We start from the raw sequence: 19446 nt of genomic DNA, 5'->3' as shown, positions 1-19446 counted from the left end.
TTTTCAACTGCAGTTCTGTCCCCAAAGGAATACTTTGTCAACATTTGTTTTATCTACTAAGATAAAGTCTGCATATCTCACATCAATCCTTTTTATTGCAGCAATATGGACTGTCAAGCCGTCAGAGTGACCAACACTCTCATAAAAACCTGTCATAAAAAACTCCATCTAGTAAACTTAAAAAGCAATTGATTTTATTATTCTTACTAACTATGTTGTATTTTTTTCCCCAATATGTAGATTGACGCACATATAAACCCCAATCATTTCAAGCAAGAGAGTAAAAAGTAGAGATGTCACAAGATCAAATGGCGTCATATCAACCCGCAACTCTCCTGTCACTCCAAAGCAATCAGACTAGGGCAAACATTGCAGAAGTGTTTGAAGTATTCTTTTTTTCATGATGAAAATACTTAACCAAAGTTGCCTGTGGGCAAAAGTCTACCTCAGTCCTCAGCAAGAGTATTGCGTCTGTCTTTGACACTTTGTGTCTTTTGACACTACTGCCTGTTCAAAATAAATGAATAGAAGCATATTCTTATATTATGGTGTTTTTTTCCGCTGTACCGAACTCAAACTGAACTTTTGACATCAAACTTTTGTGCAGCATTACACCTCTAACTGTTAAGCACACTAAACTGGCTTGTGAAACAGAGATGAATGAGTTGTTCTAAGCTTTTCAAAAATAGAATAAATCGCAGTGGTGGAAAGACTGCTCTGGGAAAAAAATAAAAAATAATAATCATGCTAGAATGAATAAAAAATAAATAAAAAATAAACTTTAAATTGCAAAAGGTAGCACAACTTTGGAAAAAGATGTAGCTTCCCCTTTGTGAAGTTATTTCAGGCTTAGTTGTAGGATTCATACAAAATGAATACCCAATGAAAAGCACATATTTAAGGGAATGTACTAGAGAGCAGTGCAATAGAAATATCCAAGCTGAGGCCTAAAGAAGCACTGTAACAAGCCTGACAACAGCCCATAAAAGCCATCAGATTTGAAAAACAACAGAACGTATTCAAAGTCAGTATTGCCCCTGAACCAAATAGAAACCAGGCGTAATGGGAAATGAAATGGTGTTTATGGACACTACAAAACAAAAAGGAGACACAAATGTGAAAGTGTGTGTTTTTACAGGGACAGTTAACTGTCCTGTTTGTTCCTTGATAGTAAAAAGGTCTATGTTGTGTGTTCACAGTTTAAGTGTGATGAGCCTGGCTGGTTGTGACTAGCTGACTAACGCCTTCAGAAGGCCCTAGGCTCTGTCCCTTTATCTTGCAGAGGAAGGTTTTGTATCTCAGCCTGCTAGCCTGGAGTCCTGAAAGGCCCATTCAGTGAATGACAATCCGGGGAAAGAGGGACAGCGAGTAGGGGGGAGTAGCAGGATAGAGAAGCATCAATGTTCTCCATTCAGGGTGGGTGTCCATGAGGAAGGCTCCAGTCCAAACCAACCCCCCACCATTTACCCCACAGCTGATGGACATCTTTTGGAGTGATCAAAATCACAAATACTGTTAACTGACCGGATCACAAATCTAGAATGAGGCAATGAGGAATATAGACTGAGATAGTAAAAATGGCTGCAACTCATGCAGATACTGCTGCGGTGAGAAAGTGAGCCAGACATAGAGGGGTTAAAGTTTGGAGCAGGCTCTGCAGTCTTGTTAAAGGCTAATGAACCGTTTAAAGGCTCAGAGGAGAATAAAAGTACAGAATGAGCCGTGATGGTGAGCCAGGGTGACATTACCCTGCTGCAGAGAATCACACAGCCTACAGCACAGAGCCAATCGGTCTCTGGCTCTGCTGGTCCAGTCTGTGGGGAGGGAGAAGTGGGAGGAGGGGTACTGCAGCCCCCTGCACACTGCACTGGAACTGGGCCTCCTTTCAGGGGGAAACAGGGCTTTTGAGCCCACCCAGGCCTGGCAGGGAGTTTCGTGATGAAAATGCAAATGGAAAGTGGAAGCTCTGCCATTTTCGTTGTAAATGACACACAGAACAGGTTCAAGCTACACAAAGCCAATAGGATCTAATTACATGGTAAATATGAAATGCTTGTCCCTTAGAGACTGTGAAGTTTGTAAGCACTTGTTTACACTGAGGCAAAGACTTAATAAAGCTTTAGTAGTAGCACAGTGTCCAAAGTCAGCGCTGTTATGTAATTACTTTTGCACATGGTAAAAGTGATTGCACTCATAAAATATGTGAGAAAATAAAGTCTTGCAAATACAAAAAACTACAAAATAAAAACAACTGAGAGTGGCATTATATCCCACTTATTTTCTACTGAATCTGCAGTGTAAGTTTTTCTTGGGATCTGTACTGGACAACACAGAACAAACTCCTGACAGGCTAATATGTTTTGGTCCAACACTCTTACAGCCTTCTTCTCAGCTGGTTTTTGAAAACCCTATCTTGGCCTCATAAGAGAGGAGTTGTCAGCAGAGGTACATTTCCATGTTTCACTCTGCTTAACATAGTGAGGGAGAGAGAGAGGTGGTGTGGGTGTGCAAGACTGAGCATATCTGGGGATGGGTGATGACTGTGGGGGTTAATATCCGGTTGGCATCCATGGAGACAGTGCTGTAGTCTGCAGTGTACCTGCATAAAGGCACACCGCCAATCCTGACCAAATATCCCCTCTGGAGAACAGGGGGGGACTGTGCTTTTCACAGGAATGCACAGATGAGACCTTCAAATTTTCAACAACAAAAAGCTATAAAAAAATCTTATGTCTTTCCAACACCAAAAAACACCCCACAATAAAAAACATCAACATCATAGAGTTTTTCTGGTCTTAGGAGGGCAAACTAGTTTATGTTTTCCTCACTCCACCTCTCCGATTGTTTTCAACATCTGTGGTGAAAGTTTATGGAAGTAATTATACAGCAGCACTGTTGGTTGCTGTATCAGACTTATAAAGCCTCTGACTTCTAGCCTCTTTAAATATTTAAAGTAGATGATTGCCCACAGCAGCAGCAACACCCCAATTAGACCATAGGTAACAAAAAGGCAGTCTGTGCCACAAGAAACTTGTGGTTCTTTATTTTGAGGCCCCCAAAACAGCCTGATTATAATTCCAAAAACGTTCAGACTTTGTCTAAAACAGAAGGCGATAATTTGCAAATCCTTTTTCACTATATTTTATGTTCAACGTCTAATTTTAGGTGTTTGTAAATACACACACTGAATTCTGAATTTGATGCATTCCTTTTTTATTTATGTATTACACACCCTCCCAACTTTTTTCGGGGTCGGAGTTGTAATTTTTACAATTATATGAAGAAAAAAATATTTTTAAAGTGTGTCCTATACTGCACTTCTTCTCATCCATTTCCAACAATAACACTCAATTACAATACCATTCAGCAACCCAACTGTCTCAAACTAACTAAGTAAGATGCTAATTTGCTGAGACAAATATTTTGTTTCAAAGACTGCTTGCCATGAAAAATATGCTTATGAGTTAAGCATAATACCAATTAAAATTAGAGGGGCACTCAAAGACACTTATTCACCCATGATTTGTATCCACTCAAAAATTTTGAGTTTTTTTCTCAGCCCATGCTCCACCTTTTCACCAAGGTTGATGAAAATCGAGCCAGTAGTTTTCCTTAATCCTGCTGACAAACAAACCAACAAACCGAACTGAAAACATAACCTCCTTGGCAGAGGTGGCATTACCTTGTATCAGCTGGCTAAACAGAGAATAAGACACAACAGTTAATTAAGCAGGCTACACCAGGCAGCTGCTTTCACAACCTCCTTACACCACATTTTTGAGTTGTTAATGGTTGTAAAGAGGAAAACTTTCAGAAGAAAAGCCCAAATTAAATTTGCTCCTAACTAAAACAACAACAACCTGGGTATTAAAGAAGACCTGCACCTTTACTGTTTTACTTTCCATTGCAGGGTTTCAATATGACAGCAAACAGACTGAAACTGTTGTCCACCAGTGTGCAACCAGGCAGACAGGTGAGATGGAGCCAGGTCTTAATCCACAACAAGCATGTGTGAGAACAGTACCTCCTCTTACATACAGGCAGAAAAGTCCAAGAAAAACATTTGGATTCCCTGAAAATAGAAGTCGGAAAGTGTTAGCACTAATTTTCCTTTCGAGGCTAGATGACTTGGTTGTGTTCAATACGATGCTTTGTTGTAAATCAATACTCAAACCTTTACACACTCCACTTTCATCATTACTTTTTTTGCAGTAGAGAGTGCTAATGTTGTTACCTTACCTGTGTGTATGAGTGAGAGATGGACAGATAAACAAAGACAGAGAAAGCGAGAGGAAAAGTGAGAGATTAGGCCTAATGTGCCGAGCATCAGCTGGTGAGTGCAATTACTCTTGTACTGCAGATAATGCAATTAGACCTGTGTGCTAAAGGGATTTGGCTGTTATACTGTTCTCTTCCACAGCACTGGATTATAACTGAATTACCCAAGTGTTCTGCTCTACAGCACAGCCAAATGTCAACAACCAGTGAGCAGACAGGCATAAAAACACAATGCATGCATGTATGCAGTGCTACAGAGGCAAGACTCTAGGTCAAATGGGGATAATTACACCAACAGCTTGCCTTTACGCCGTAATGTTAGCAAGAGACGTTTTAAAGCCAGACGTTCTATAGGTATGTCACAGAGGCAACAATAATGGTAAATTGTTTTACTTCAAACATGTTTCAGATAATCAACCAGCACAACAAAAATCACAAATAATTATAATCCTGCTATTGTGAATACGTCAAGGTTATGTGTGCCTTCTGCTCTGTCAGCAGTTCAAGGGTTGTGTGTAACTACAGTAGACAGAAACCTTTACCCCCTATGTGTAAGTGCCAGACAAGGCCCCACTCCCATATGGACACCTTCAGGAACTCTGCAGGGGGTGGAGAATGAGCAGGGGGTACTACTGCCAAAACAGTGTGTACGAGGTGGGGGGGATTGTCTGTCTGGTTTGCCCCTCTACAAACATTTCCAGGCCAAGACATGTCAGATATTCTACCAGAGGGAGCACAAGCTGCATCTGCCACACTGACCAGGTGGTCATTGGACATTTGGTGTTCATTACAAAGTCGCTGTTAACTGAAGATCTTGCCACCAACACTGTGGCACAAGCATTGACACATTATGGGAGTGAGGAATTCTGAAGGCATGGGCCATCTTGATTCCATTAGCACTGCATTAGTTTAAATTGATTCCTAATGGCCTTTTTAATGACTGCTGCAGAGCAGGCTTCTTTCTCTGCCTCCCCTACGGGCTAAAAACCTGAGGTTTTCTTGGTGCAGCATGCAGGAACAGGCAAAGTAAGACAGACAAGAGGCAGTGGTATCAAACGTATGAAAGTCAGGAGCCAGAAAGAGACTGTTTAGATGTCATCAACAAAACTACCCAAGCACACAATTGGAAGAGTGACTCTGTAGACAAAATCAGAGCAGAGCCGCCAAAAATTTTACGTGCAGGTCCATAGAGTATTGGGGAAATTTATTTTTGATGTACTTTCTTTCAAACAATTTATCTATTGGCATTTTTTTTCAAATATAGTCAGATAACTCTTTGTCTTTTTCAAGGTCTATTCCATAAATGATTTAGGATAAATCTGTTGCTTCAATGTATTGACATTAGGCTTGTTATAATTACAAATACTACAAATTTCTGTATTTCTGTAAATGGACTGCTATACTGACTATTGAGCCATTCTATTCGTAGCGACCACTCAAAGTGCTTTTACACAACAAGCCAGTATTTACCCATTCACAAACACACATTCATACACTGGTGGCCAGTTTATGTACATGTACAATAGTGTTCAAAATAATAGCAGTCCAATGTGACTAACCAGATTAATTGCCCAATTGCACAGCCTTAAGAGCGTGCATATCACGAATGCTGGGTCTTGTTGGTTTTCTGAGAATCTACTGCACCTACTGGGACCTTGATTGCCATGTAGCAATAAAAAATATACTAAAAACCTGGATTAATCTGGTTAGTCACATTGGACTGCTATTATTTTGAACACTATTGTATGCTCTATTCTCTAAATAAACTCAAGCTATTTGGTGTCCAGTGTCTTGCCCAGGGATGGAACCCCAGACTTTGCAATCAGTGGACAACCACTCAACCACCTGAGCCCCAGCCACATATTTGTGGCATAATTTGCTGCACATTAAAACAAATGGTTCTTGATTTCTGCTCTGAAAATTGGTGTATTTAGGTGGTATTGTCGGGCAAAACAATGGTGGGTGATTGAGAGCTGAACATCAGATTTCTTCTTTATTCTCTGATTCTGAAAGTGTCACATTAGAGCTAAACTTATCCACTATGTCCAAAAAGCATAAAGGTTGGCAAAACTTTCACTCACTGACGTTCAAATAGTTCACACAGGGACCATTGGATGAGCAGCTCTTGTCACAGCTGAACCTCCTGATGGAGCTTCCTTTTCTCAAGCCGTTGTCTCCCTCTCAGTCTGAGACAAAAGGAAAACTTCCATTCTCTGGTTTCTATGGAAACTCCACACAGGAGCACTTTTTTGGCTATTTATGGGTCTCTTGACAGTGCCGTGAATCTTCTGAAAGGGAGTTATTGAGAATCCAGCCAGTGTCCTGTTCTGGGAGAGAGTGCAATGATGGGGCCCAGGGCAGTGGTAAAGTTAATGGACTATCCCCTCAAAAAAAGTTTGACATTTCATGCATTTTGCATTGAATAAATATTAAATACAAAGGAAAAGGTCTTCCTTACATTACAAAACCTTTACTGCAGCATGGTATAGAATATACCCTTTTTTTATTTCCCCCCGACAAAGCCATAAAGTCCAAGAATCTGCTAATGCTAAAGTATGAAAGCAAATGCTCAACTGAGGTAGCTTACCCTGAAATCACCTGGTTGTATTTTAGGTAGGGGTGTCATGACTTGCCAAACCCACGATTCAATTAGATTTATGATTTTAAAAGGACACAATTCAATTCAATTTTGAATTAGACTACTATTTTGTTTAGCACTGAATGCTTTTCCATTGTTTAACTATCAGGTCTTGATTTGTGAAGATCAAGAGATTATTGGGGTTGTTGTTTTTTGCCCTGACGGCTGTCATTTACTTTTACCATCTTGTTGGTGAATGTAAATGACAGTTACTTTTTTAGACAGGGGGCTACATGGTATCAAGTGTGATGTAACGGCCATATTTTTTGGTATGTACCACACTCAAAATGCTTTTGATTTCGATAATTAGATTTGAAAGCTCATTTCAATCGATTGACACCCCTAATTAAAGGCATTGTTGGAAATATTTGTACAATTAATGAAATTATTTGTGTTATTGCAATGTTGGATTTGTCAACCAATGTGATAAATCACCTTAATTTGCCAGGTATTGATTTCAGTGGCAAAACATTTGATATTTCCAATTGTGCAAATTTTCAGCCAAGGTCATTTTTTTCCTCTGACAACTTTCCATGATTTTTTCTGGACCACTCTTCACTATGCCAGCACCAAAATTCATTATAGGGAATCAAGAAGCAGAAATCTAAATCAATACAATCCAAGCAACACTCAGCCCTAGTGTAGTGGGAATCATTTATCTACATGACTGCTTTTTGTAAGGAGGAAAAGAGGCAATAAACCATTCAAGCTTTCCAAGGGCTTTACCCAATTCACTGCGCTTGTTTGTTTCCCCAACTACATGGCAAATGAGGTCCCACACATTAGTCTACAAGCACGAAAACCCTCTGAGCAGTCTGGAGCCCAGATGGAAGCTTGGATCACATATGAGAAGAACAGGAAGTTTTTAAAAGCCCTCAAACCTCTCCTACTGTTCCTCCTGATGTTCTTCCATGCTCTTACGTCTGAGAAAGCATCTCGCAATTAGCCTAATGCCAACATATTAAGAGACAATGTCTTCTACTCCCCTGTGTGCCAGATACAAAACACATCTCAGGGGTAACCACTCACTGACCCCAGCAATCTACACTTTTAATGCCAGCCCCTGACCCTGAGATGCAGTTTGGGGGCTTGTGAATCTGGATGCTAGACAATGATCAAAGCCATTCTCCTTGGGAGTTGGGGTACAGGCAGGATACATAAGGCTGCCATGTGCAAAACCAGGGCTACATTGAGATTTCTGTCTTAAGGTGGTGGGGTCTATAAAAACATTCACCACATGGACATACAATCAAGACATTTCTGAGCTGAGTGCACTTAGTAAGCCATAGATTAGTCATCAGAAAGAAAGCATTTTAGCAGGAAGGGCGTATGGATTAATGGGAAAGCATATGCACACACTGTAGAGCTGTCACACATGCGGTTCGCATGAAGCTTTCGTGTGTTTGGGTGTATGTGTAGGCTCTACTGTGAAAATGCAACTGCATGAAACCACTTGCACATGAACCGACACATCTTTTTGTGTAACCTTATGCCTATGGGCTGGTTTCTTTACCTGGCTGGCCTCAGATGAGGGGTAAAGGCTTGTTCTGGGTGGCCCTGGGATCACCCAGTCTGCGTGTCTGACTAAAATCTGAAAGAACAACCTCTTTAACTCTGTGCCAGTTCATACACTGACTGGGCTTAACAACTATTCTCACAGGAACCCACTCACATTTCAGAGCAGACAGAGAGAGCAAGGAAGCTAGATGCGAACTACAAAGAGAGGGGAAGAGAAACAGTGTGAGATCAAAAGCTGGAAAGAAAATAAGGCTGGGAGAGGAAGCAAGGCTTGCCATCCTGCACCTATAATATGGTTCTTTGACATGGCCATATAGACATTGGGTCAGTGGTCCTGATGACAGTGAGTGAGAACTTCTAAAATAATTTTTAAGACGTTTTATAGACCAGATCAAGAAATCAGTCATGGAAATGCAAAATGTATGAGCATCCTAGACAACAATATTCAACCTGATGATAATTTTATTCACAACTCCCTTTTAACTACACAATATCTGACCACATTGTAGAACTACTTAAACATGCTGGACTGAAGACAGGTTGATCTGCCTCCCTTAAGTGCAATAAAAATATTTATATTCTCTACTCGTGGTAATAGCTGAGTAATTTCCTCACTTATCAATAGATTATGGGTAAAAAGCATTATTTCAATCTGCAATAGGATCCTAAGATCAGAGGTACACTGATTTGTCAGGTAGTTAATAACCTGGATTAGCACTAAAAGAGGAGTTACACATAGGAAGTTCACTTGTATCCAAGCTACAGAGGGATTAGTTCACAAATGTCACAGTATCTGTGTATTGAGTACCAGTCAATATGAGCTGAATACTAAGCATTTCCTCACATTACTCTCCACTGTGCTGGTGAAAGCGTGCAGTGTCTGTGGCCTTTTGTTCCTCTTAGTCATTCAGGGTGAGCCACCTGCTCTGCTCTGCTTAGGCTGACTTCGATTTATGCAGGGAGTTGCAAGTCCAGGGGAAATTTGACATGGAACTGGATAACTGCCGACTCTGTAGGTTGCTGAATCTCAAATAAAACCTGGTAATGCCTGTGCTGTGTTGTCTCGCAGTTATCTTACAATTGTCCAGTGTTGCATGTCAGACTAGTGGGCAAATGAAGAGCATTTTGCTTGAATTGGCTGGTGTTTGTACGCCTCTACAGTGGACAAACAAAGCCAGGATATTGACACAGTACTGGCAAAGGGCCGAGACACAAACACTGCATCTGTTCTCCGACTCAAGGAGCAGCACGGCACTGTCCATTTTTCACTTCCTGAAGAAAGTGTGAGAGTGTTTGTCCATTCCACCCTCGACTCAGCCCAGATGTAACATGTCGCTCCGAGCTTTCCTTAATCTCCACTGAATACTAAGCGAGGCATCACGTTCTGAAGAGAGAGTGTCGAGTAGAAAATCCGAGGAACTTTTTCAGTTTGGGGTCCTCTCTAGTCGCTATCTTGTTAGCTGGTTGGTTTGTTCCTTTGCCTTTACAGCAGTTGCTCAATTTTACTACTACCTGGATTCTGTAAAAGTTTGGACGCAGTGTTAATAAAAACAGAATCAAATTCAGAATTCAGAGTGTATATCTGCAAAAACAGGTTTCAGTTTGAACACAAAATATATTGTCTTTGTCCTGTTTTCAATAGAATATATGCTATAAGAAATAGCCATTTGTCGCAGTCAGGCAACATCTCAACTTTTTATGAATTGGGGCCAAAAACAGGCCAAATTATGTTTTCTGAGTATAATTGAAAGTGTTGGGAAGGAATCCATGCTGTTCATGCCTATCTTGGTTTTGACTGGCCATTAGAGGAAGGGGCAGGGCTCATAAGCCTGGAGACATTTGACAAGCAGACAATTCTGCTGGTACAGACTCCCATTACAAAACTCCCAGGTTTCTGTGGTTACTCAGCCCACAGTAATATCATTAAGCACTGGGGTGAAAGGAGAGACAGATGCTGGTGCCTCTATAACTAATCAGAATGTCCATATACATGGGAGCTAATGAGCCTCTCCTTGACATGATCAGCATGAAGATCACACCTTTGTACAATGAGAGTAAAAAAATAAATAAATTTAAAAAAAATACACAGACTGTTTGGCTCAAACCTGCCCTGACATTTCAACATAGTGTTGTCACAGGTCTGTTTGTGTTCAGACTACGCACCTGTGTTTTCGTGGGTGTGCACTGTATAATGACCCTCGTGAATCTAAAATCAGTCTGTGACTCATTAAAACAAACATTGCCCCGGCTTCGCCCTAGTCAGGCCAAACTCACAGCTAGGTTTGTGCTTATGTAAAACAATTGGGCTCAAAGTGCATTAGCCTCTCATCAGAAAGGGTACGAGAGTGAATGTAGTTCTCTAGTCAGTGCTTGTGATTTGATGTGTGTGCAGACAGCATATTATGGATGAAAAGCCTCAACCCCAAGTCTTTGTCAGCGCTCTCCTCTATTCAAGTGACTTCAATAATTAATCACACACTGTCAGCAAGAAAGACCCCACACATGTGGCATAACTGAGGCTTCCATAACACAGGCTTCCAGTAGCCTGACTTTCTGGATTTATGCAATTTACTTCCAAAATAAAATACAGATCATGGATTTTCTTACAAGCTGTATTGGAAAAAAACATCTTAAAAATGTATTGATTAAGTGATGGCCAAATTCTGCTATTTCAACTATTTGAATCTGTGTTTTTCTATCACTGTAAACTGAATCTATTTGGATTATGAGCTGTTTGCAAATAAAAAGGGACATCTGAAGGTGAAACATAGGGCTTAATTGCAAAATGTTAAGGATGAAGTTACTAATCAATTAATAGGCAGAATAATCAATAATCAAAATGTTTATTTTCTTAAGTTGCAGCTCCACATCTGTTGTAAGGCAGGAACTACAAAACAAATTTCAGGACTATGGATCTTAATAAATGTACTCTCTGCAAATATACAGAGTCCTGCAATTCAGTTAAGCTTAATTTAGTTTACATCTAAATCACTTGTGACAAACCTCAATTATAAACTTGGTTTAGGGAGCCATTTATAGTTCCCAAGGCTTTTTTGATCATTACTACTGTTCTGACAGTAAATAAATGTGTTATGGCAGCCCATAGCGCGTGAAATGTGGCTGGGCAGCAATACTGATACTTATTACAGCAGACATACCAAAGATACATAATTGCTTTGAATTAAAGTACACAATACTTCATCCCTTTGGACTCATACCGGATACCCAGTTCTCACAGCTGGAACAAAGATGCCACTCAGGGGACAAATGCAGATTAACTGCAACTCTGGGCCTCAAAGAAAAACAGGAAGCTTTTCAGCACATAGCAGAACAGCAAACACCCACAGATTACAGAAGAAAGGCCAGATATCTGAGGAAAACTTTAAAAATATTTGACAGATTCATCCTTTTCTTTTTTAGAAGGACGTCTGGGACCACACATCTCTCATGCAGCAGCAAGGTAAACCAGAGGTAGCCATTACTGCTTGAAGATGTATCAAGCGTCAGTAATAGCTCTTGGGTCAGAGGTCAAACAACTGAAAACGAAAACTGCCAGCAAATCATGATTCTGCCTTAGGGATGGGAACTGAACACTTAACATGCCAGCAGTCAAACGGCCCATGGATGACCAATCCTGGCCCACCAATCACAACACAGGGTGAGAGGTCAAACTGCTCTGTTAAGGCCAGGCAGGTATTAGGGGCACCTTGGGAGTTAGGCAGGGACACAATGGGACACATGTTGCCAAACAGCTGACAAAACAGTTAAAAAGAATATATTCCACTGCAAATGGTTGTAAAGCAATTTGGGGTCAATACTTAACACCCAAGCCAGGAGGCTAGTTAACATAGAATTACTGGAACTACTGGTATTTAAAGTGCTTTATTATATGACTGCGAGTATGCTCAAAGTGGTCTCTAAAACAAACTATTGGTAAGAGCAAGTCCAGAAAACATTTTCCCCCAGCAACCTTGGCCACTGGACTACAGATTTAAAACAAATGCTAAGAAAGGTTTTCTTTGGCCCCCACAGGTGTGACAGCACGGTGGTAGAGAAGGTCACGGCTGCTTCCCTCACTATTGTCATGCTGACAGACTTGGCAGGAGATGAGATACGGACGGAAGAAGCAGAGGGGGGGCTTGGGCCAGTGGCAAATGTGGCATTTTTGGTTGGTGGACCACCCAGAATTTATTGTTAAATCCGCTAGAAATAACAACAAACACACCTTAGTGTTAACAAAGCCTACACAGTTACATGACGGTCATGATCAGTTCACAAAGTCACTGGACAGTCAAAACCCGCCTGAAAAAATATGGCCAGGTGGCTAGCACTTTGGATGTAAATGAAAAGATGTCTTGCAATAAGATACAACTGCTACAGCTGAGTCTGCCTCAGGGCTTTCAGGTGCAGAGGCTCGTCACTGCATGAATGACTATCAGCAGTACTACAGACTTATGCATATGACGGACACAGGCCTCTACCATCTCTTCATATTCACCACACTGAGCTGTAAGTCGAGGAATAGCAGTACAGCTAACAGCAAAAAAAAGTCAGTAAGTCAAAAAGTACACATAAATAGGTGTTGACATTTAAAGAAGGTTTACTGAAGAAGGTGAACATGAGCTGGGAAGAGGGACGAGACTAGACAAGCCCAATGTTTAGAGGAGAAACAGTGACCTGCAACTACTCATAGCATTCCACACACACACACACACACACACACACACACATACACACACACACACACACACACAGAGTGTGGGGGGGAAGAGGTTAAAGGAGAAACAAGTCAATTCATTCCTTTATGTGTCTGGAAAATCTTGAAAGCCCAAAAAGACAAAGACAAGCACACACCCTTCGTCAGAGGAGCAGTGTCACCCTACAATGAGGAGGCCATGGCTGCACCTTAATCACATGATGAGGTCTTTTGAACTTCTCCTTGGGAATTATCTTAACCCATACACAGAGGATAGTCATTTCCCACAGCATAACTGACCACTTGGTCATTCATTGTACATTTTCCAAAACATTGTTATAAGGAACGTGTGAAGTTGTCACTTTCTGGATACTTTCATTAACTTCAAATGCATACCAAGATTCTCGCCAACTTTTGTTGAGTTGTAGTTCTTACTTGAGAAGAAGCATGTACATGAATTTCCCAAGTTCGGAACACCCTATCTCAAAAAGTTAATGAAAGATGGAAAAAAATTGTGTATGAATCTTGCTCCAAATGGGTTCTCCCTTGGCCCATCATTCACTCTTCCACCGAGTTTCATGAAAATCAAGTCAGTAATTTTTCTGTAATCTTGCTGACAGACGAGTAAACAAACCGGGCTGAAAACATAACCTCCTTGGTGGAGGTAATAACACAGTCAGAAACCATTCATTGAAAAACAATTTATAATCTGGCACTGAAAAGCTGAATTTGTCAACAAGGAAAAAAATGACTTAAAGTGTATTAGGTAAGTGTATAAAAATACATAGTGGCAACCAGAGACGCAGACACACAGGTTGCCTCACTAAATAACAAGTGTTTTGTCTCCTCAGAATGAGAGTCAGCAGTCAGCCGTAAGAGGAGAACGGGGAGTAGTGCCGACTCACTGTCTAATAAACTTTAATCTCATTAGACCTTTAACAGGCTCCAGCCTGGATTTAGACAGCAAGGAAGGAGGAGGTACATGACAGAAATATAGGGGAAAAAATACAGCTTGTGTCTGTCTCTCATAAGAGAAAATTACAGGTGGCTCCAAAATCCCTGACACACACTGTCCAGAAGGTCACGGCTACTTGTAGACCTCCGTGGGAAATACAGAGGAGGCAAGAGAAAAGTGTGAGCGTGTTGAGAGAGGAGGAATGAATAGACCAAAGCCCTCTTGAAAAATTCCCAGTGGAAAGCAGTAAGTATGTGTTTGCCAGTATGTGGGCAGTGTGAGGGTGTAATGACGGGGTTCTGTCGCGCAGGCAGAGGTCAGCCAGTCGGCCAAGAGGAAAGGCTTCGACAACAATATGATGTCATCAAAGAGGGCCAGCGTGACTCATCGACCTCAGACGAGGGAGGTGCACAGGAATTTTAATGAGATACCTCTACATAAGGAACCTATAAACAACATTCTTGTTCCCCAAAGAAATAAATCAACTACAAAGAGATGGGACAAAACACACCGCAACTCTATTATAAAAATAAGTGGGAAACAAAAAACGTTGCAATGTCTTGTGGGTAGCATTAGACATCTTCCTTCAGTCAGGAGCAAATAATACTAAATTAAAAGGCGGTGTTTTGCTTCCTGTCTGTTTAGAATCAATTTAGTGGATTTGAAGATAATGACAAATAATGGCAGGTGGAGGGAGAGGCCTAGAAAAGGGAAGAAAAAAAATCCTAGTATAAAGCTCTCATTACTAAAGATGAGACAATGACCTAATTACATCCCCAAGAGCTGAGCAAAGAATAGCATCTCATTTCCTATCAACTAAACACACAAAGACCAACACACTCTTATCCAATAAGTGAAGTTATAATTGTTAATTAAAGTCTTAAGTGTTGTTGCATCCTGTATATATGAGCTCTAACCTTAACTCTAAAGTGTGGCTAATGCACAATATTCATTAAAAATGAACATGAACGCTTTTATGACAAAGACAGAAACGATCATAAAAGAACTATATCGAGTCTAAGGGATTACTGGCACAACTCTCCAGAGGACCATAATGACAACTGAAGATATCCACAGAAAGCTCTCTCTAATTCTTCCCTTCCCTTTTCCTCATTGGCTCCGACCCCTGACAGCCGTGACTCCTGAACCCTGACCTCTGACATCCAGACAGCTCCAATGGCTTTACTCACTCTCACGCAAAAATACCACTGAGCTATCTGTTCTCAATATGTGTGAACAAAATACTGTGTTATATGAGTCAACAAGGGCAAGACGAAGACAAAACATCCATGTAACGTAGCACCATGGAGGTGACTCATCAACCTGACTGAAGGGCCAGACAACCACAGGTCTACATTCAAGTAGGGCCCTTTTCAATCCCCCTCATCAAAGAAATGCCGGACAGAGTGTCAAACAACTGCTGCAACCCCAGAGATGGTAAGAGGAGGGGCAGAAAGCTGACTTTGCAAGGTTGCTCACTAAACATTTGTCCCTTTTGGTCCTGACGCCTTCACTTAACACTCATCAGCTTCTGTTACTGGAAGCCCTCCATACACACACACAATCTCTCTTGGCCACTATTCGCATGTCGGTCAGTCTGTAAGATCAGAGGGGACCCGAAACAAAACCCTGTTGTGCATCTGTCAGGCGGTCCCCACCACTCTACCCTCCCAGCCATTCTCTCGCCATATAAGAACTGGTGGTGGAGCTCTGCTTGAACAGGGGCACGGCACCAGAGGAGTTGCTTCAAGCTTTGAGTTACCCCAAAAATTGAGGGGACAGACGAAGAACAATAAAGAAGTGGGACTGAGGGTGTCACCCAGGGGCAGTGAAGCGCTCAGTCCCCATGGAGCACTGGCCAAAGATCAGACTGGGCAATCAGCAAGGGCTTTGATCTTTGCCTTTTATGTTCTGAAAACGTTACACCTGCACAGCCATGTCTTTTCTTGTTTTCTGTCATCAGCAGAATGCCTTCGGATGGTGGAATAGACTTGAGAAATGCTATTAGTCAAAAACATTTCTTCAGAATAGATGGAAATGCAGGGGAAATAGGAAATGGCTTTTGAATACATTTCACTTCAATACACACTCAGACAAAATGCTTTCGTACAGTCTGTGTGCATGGGGGAGGATTGCCTACACTGTGGGATTATAATCAACTGTCAATCTTAAAAACAGAAGAGGTGAAATAATGAGGTAGTTTCAAGTGTCCACATCTTTATCTTCAACAAACAGGCTTTGCAAAAACGAGGGAAATTCCACAATGCACAAACAGCTTTGAAATGAGCATGAAACCTCTGAAGTGATACTATGGCAAATGAGGCGGGTCCCCCAGTAGCGATTTACAGCAAGGTCTCTGATCTTCGTACCTGCATGGCTAGGCAGACACATTATCAGCGCTTTGACATTCCAATGATTCTACACAGGACCTTGAGATCTTTTCATCTACCTTATCCTACCTACGTGGAGAGCAGAGGTGCTCACGGAGAGGCCCGCGGGTTTTCCACATATTTTTACTCTACCTTACATTTTTGGGCTAGGTTTTCAACATGAAATCATTTTAAAGCAGCACCATCTCAAAAACAATGTCAAGATATGTTAAGAATTTTGATAATCAATAGTAAATAAAATACTTTTTACTTGTTTCTTTTTTGTTATGTGCAATACTATATGTGTATATATTTAATATACTGGGTATTGAATTTCCCAGAGTGTAAGTAATAAAGACAAAGAAGCCACCTCTTAGTCAATTGCTTTGGTCTTAGTTGACCGAGATTAGTCAAATTTTTAAATGTTTTTTTAATGCTGAATGACTCATTTGCAAGAAACATGTGTGCACATCCTTGGTGAACACAAGATTTAAATTGGTGCTCTATCAATTCAATCAACCAATTGATTAGACATCAAAAATTGTACAAGCAACCACCATCAACTAGCAACTAAGATTTTATGTGGTCGAGAACAGCCAGATAACCATAAGGGTGATAACACTGACACATTAAACTCAACCCGTTTCCTTGAAAAAAGGAATATAAGTTTTTTTTTAAATTTGTTTCTATGCCACTTGTTTAAATAAAACTGCTGAAACACAGGGGCCCAGCATTCCACAATTTCCTTCTGCTCCTTTAACTACACTTTACAACTCCTCTCAGTACTGCTGATTAAACAACCACCCTGTAGTCCCACCCTGCTTTTCGCACGTACATTCACAAGCGACACTACAGCAGGGACCTCAAGTGCAAGAAAAGACTTTGGCATATGGCATTGTCAGCAACTAAGAATGAACTGAGAGCCCTTCTTTTGGGAAAAGCCCAGTTGCAGTCGGCACAGAGAGCAGAATCATTTGTTGGCTCAACTGTTAACTGCTCTCAATCACTGCCATTAGTCATGTTGGGCTGCTAGTCAACTGGCTGGCTTTTGGATCACCATGATAACAGTTAATCCGCAGCAAAGATTAGAGAGCCAGTAATGCAACATGCTGCTTTTAATCCACACAGATTTTCTCTGTTTTGTTTCAGCTTGACCCTAACAATGGGAAACACAGATTCGTGCTCACTGATCCATGTTCAGTCACAGTGAGTATACTAACCCGTACAAGGGTGCTCTTTGCTTGAGCTCGCTGGGGTTGTGCTCCTGGGGTGCCCTGGTCCCTGGTCCCACTGCTGTGTGCTCTGGCCACGGCTCCAGACGTTCCATTTGTGCAGACTCCCGCCCCAGGACCAGCCCTTCGAGGCCTCTGTTTGATGCCATCCAACAGGCGCACAAGAAGGATGTTGCTGGGGAGTTCATCCACGGCACACTCCACTAACGTCCGGCACTCAGGGCAGCGCAACTCTCCACGTGAGCCTAGGATTCCTTGGAGACATCGGCGGCAGAAGGTGTGCTGACAGGGAAGAACCTTTGCTGAAGCATCTAGCCGCTCCAGACAAACAGGGCACTCAAGCAAATCCAACAACACTGACTCGTCCATTCTCTGTGTGCTCTGCCACTACTTCAGCAGAAAAAGCATGCTGCTGATAAGGTTTGTGTTTGGAAGCAGGACCAGAACTGTCACGTCACTCCCATACCTCGCCTGTAGCCATGGCATCTGCATCAGCTATAAAACAGAGTGAAGATGTGCAAATTAATCAACTGAGCACATAAGAAATAGGTCATGGTAAGCATACAACAGACACCACATATGGCTGACACTGTGTAGTGTTGCTTCATTTGTTGAGCATGAGAAATGTTACATTTCAGTTGTCATGCTGACAAACTGACACATTCAGGCCACATTTAATATTGCAGCTGAGTGATGAGCTGACAACACTGGCAAAATACCAAACTACTATCCTGCTGTCTGTCATTAGAGTGATGAAAATGGGATTGCAGATCTAATTAATCTAATTTATTCCACAGCTGATAATTACAGTTAGAAACTGTGATCTTGAATCATTGGACCATGTGTACGGTTAATACGCCACCATCGAGACAAAAAGAGAAAGCTGCAGCAACGGTATCAGAGTGAAAGACTGTGATTTGTCTCTCAAGAGCAAAAACATGGAGAGAAATTCCCCAAGACTGGGGAATCTATCAATTCAGTTTGTCTTGTGATTAATAAAAACTACTATTACCAAATAAGCCTGACGCAACCCGTGTTATACATGCTGGCAGCACAACAAGACATTTCAATGATAAAAACACAAGTCTTACAAGCTTGTACAGCGATAGAGTAAAAAAATGTCAATATTACGTAACACTTAACAGCATGAAAAACGTGTACGGATACTTATGAGACTTTCTTATGACAATGATACTCAGCGCAGTAGTGTTTTCTTGGTTACACTAGAAACGAAAACTACCGATGTGCAAATTAAACTAAGTTTTCTGGCAAACATCACTCGTTAGCGCGGGGGCTAACACTTTAATGATGCCGCATTTTCATAAACAGTTAACTACCAATAAGAAGTTGTTGTTGTTGTTTTTACAGTAGTAGTAGTTAGAAATGTTTTAAGTAACTTCTCCGACAAAAGCAAATGATCTCTTATACTTCAAAATCATTCGCAAACTAAATGCTTACCTCTTCCAAAACAGGACTCCTCCTCTTGTTGCCCCGTATCTCACAATTCTTGCTTTCCTGCTAACGTTTCTAGTTAGCAAGCTACCGGGAATATACTAGCCACTTATCTGGACTGTTGGTCAGACAAAAAGCACTATTGGTCCACGAGAGGTTTCCTTTAGAAGTGTACAGCGTGTAGTATAAATATAACTCTGCTAGACACTCAAGTAAAAGCTAACATGAAAAGGACACAGGCGAGACAACGGAGCTCCAACCGCAGCGAGGAGCGCCATGCTAGTACGCTACTTCTGTTCTGCTGGACT

At 41.3% G+C, this 19446-nt stretch overlaps 1 protein-coding gene across 2 annotated transcripts in view; it reads right to left on the bottom strand.

Annotated features, from left to right (window-relative positions):
• Positions 1–19446, bottom strand: part of sh3rf1 (SH3 domain containing ring finger 1) — a 37148-nt gene extending 17702 nt beyond the window's left edge. For both annotated transcript variants that reach the window (XM_059341364.1, XM_059341365.1), the window contains exons 1-2: positions 19145–19446; positions 17675–18181 (exon numbers count right to left, since the gene is read on the bottom strand). In XM_059341364.1, the coding sequence (XP_059197347.1) occupies positions 17675–18055 (381 nt within the window). In that variant the 5' untranslated portion in view covers positions 18056–18181; positions 19145–19446. The remainder of the gene's footprint in view (positions 1–17674; positions 18182–19144) is intronic.

This window comes from Centropristis striata, chromosome 9 (assembly GCF_030273125.1).
Source record: "Centropristis striata isolate RG_2023a ecotype Rhode Island chromosome 9, C.striata_1.0, whole genome shotgun sequence".
Taxonomy (NCBI): Eukaryota; Metazoa; Chordata; class Actinopteri; order Perciformes; family Serranidae; genus Centropristis; species Centropristis striata.
The sequence above is the reverse complement of the archived record's forward strand: the minus strand, read 5'-3'. Positions and strand labels throughout refer to the sequence as shown.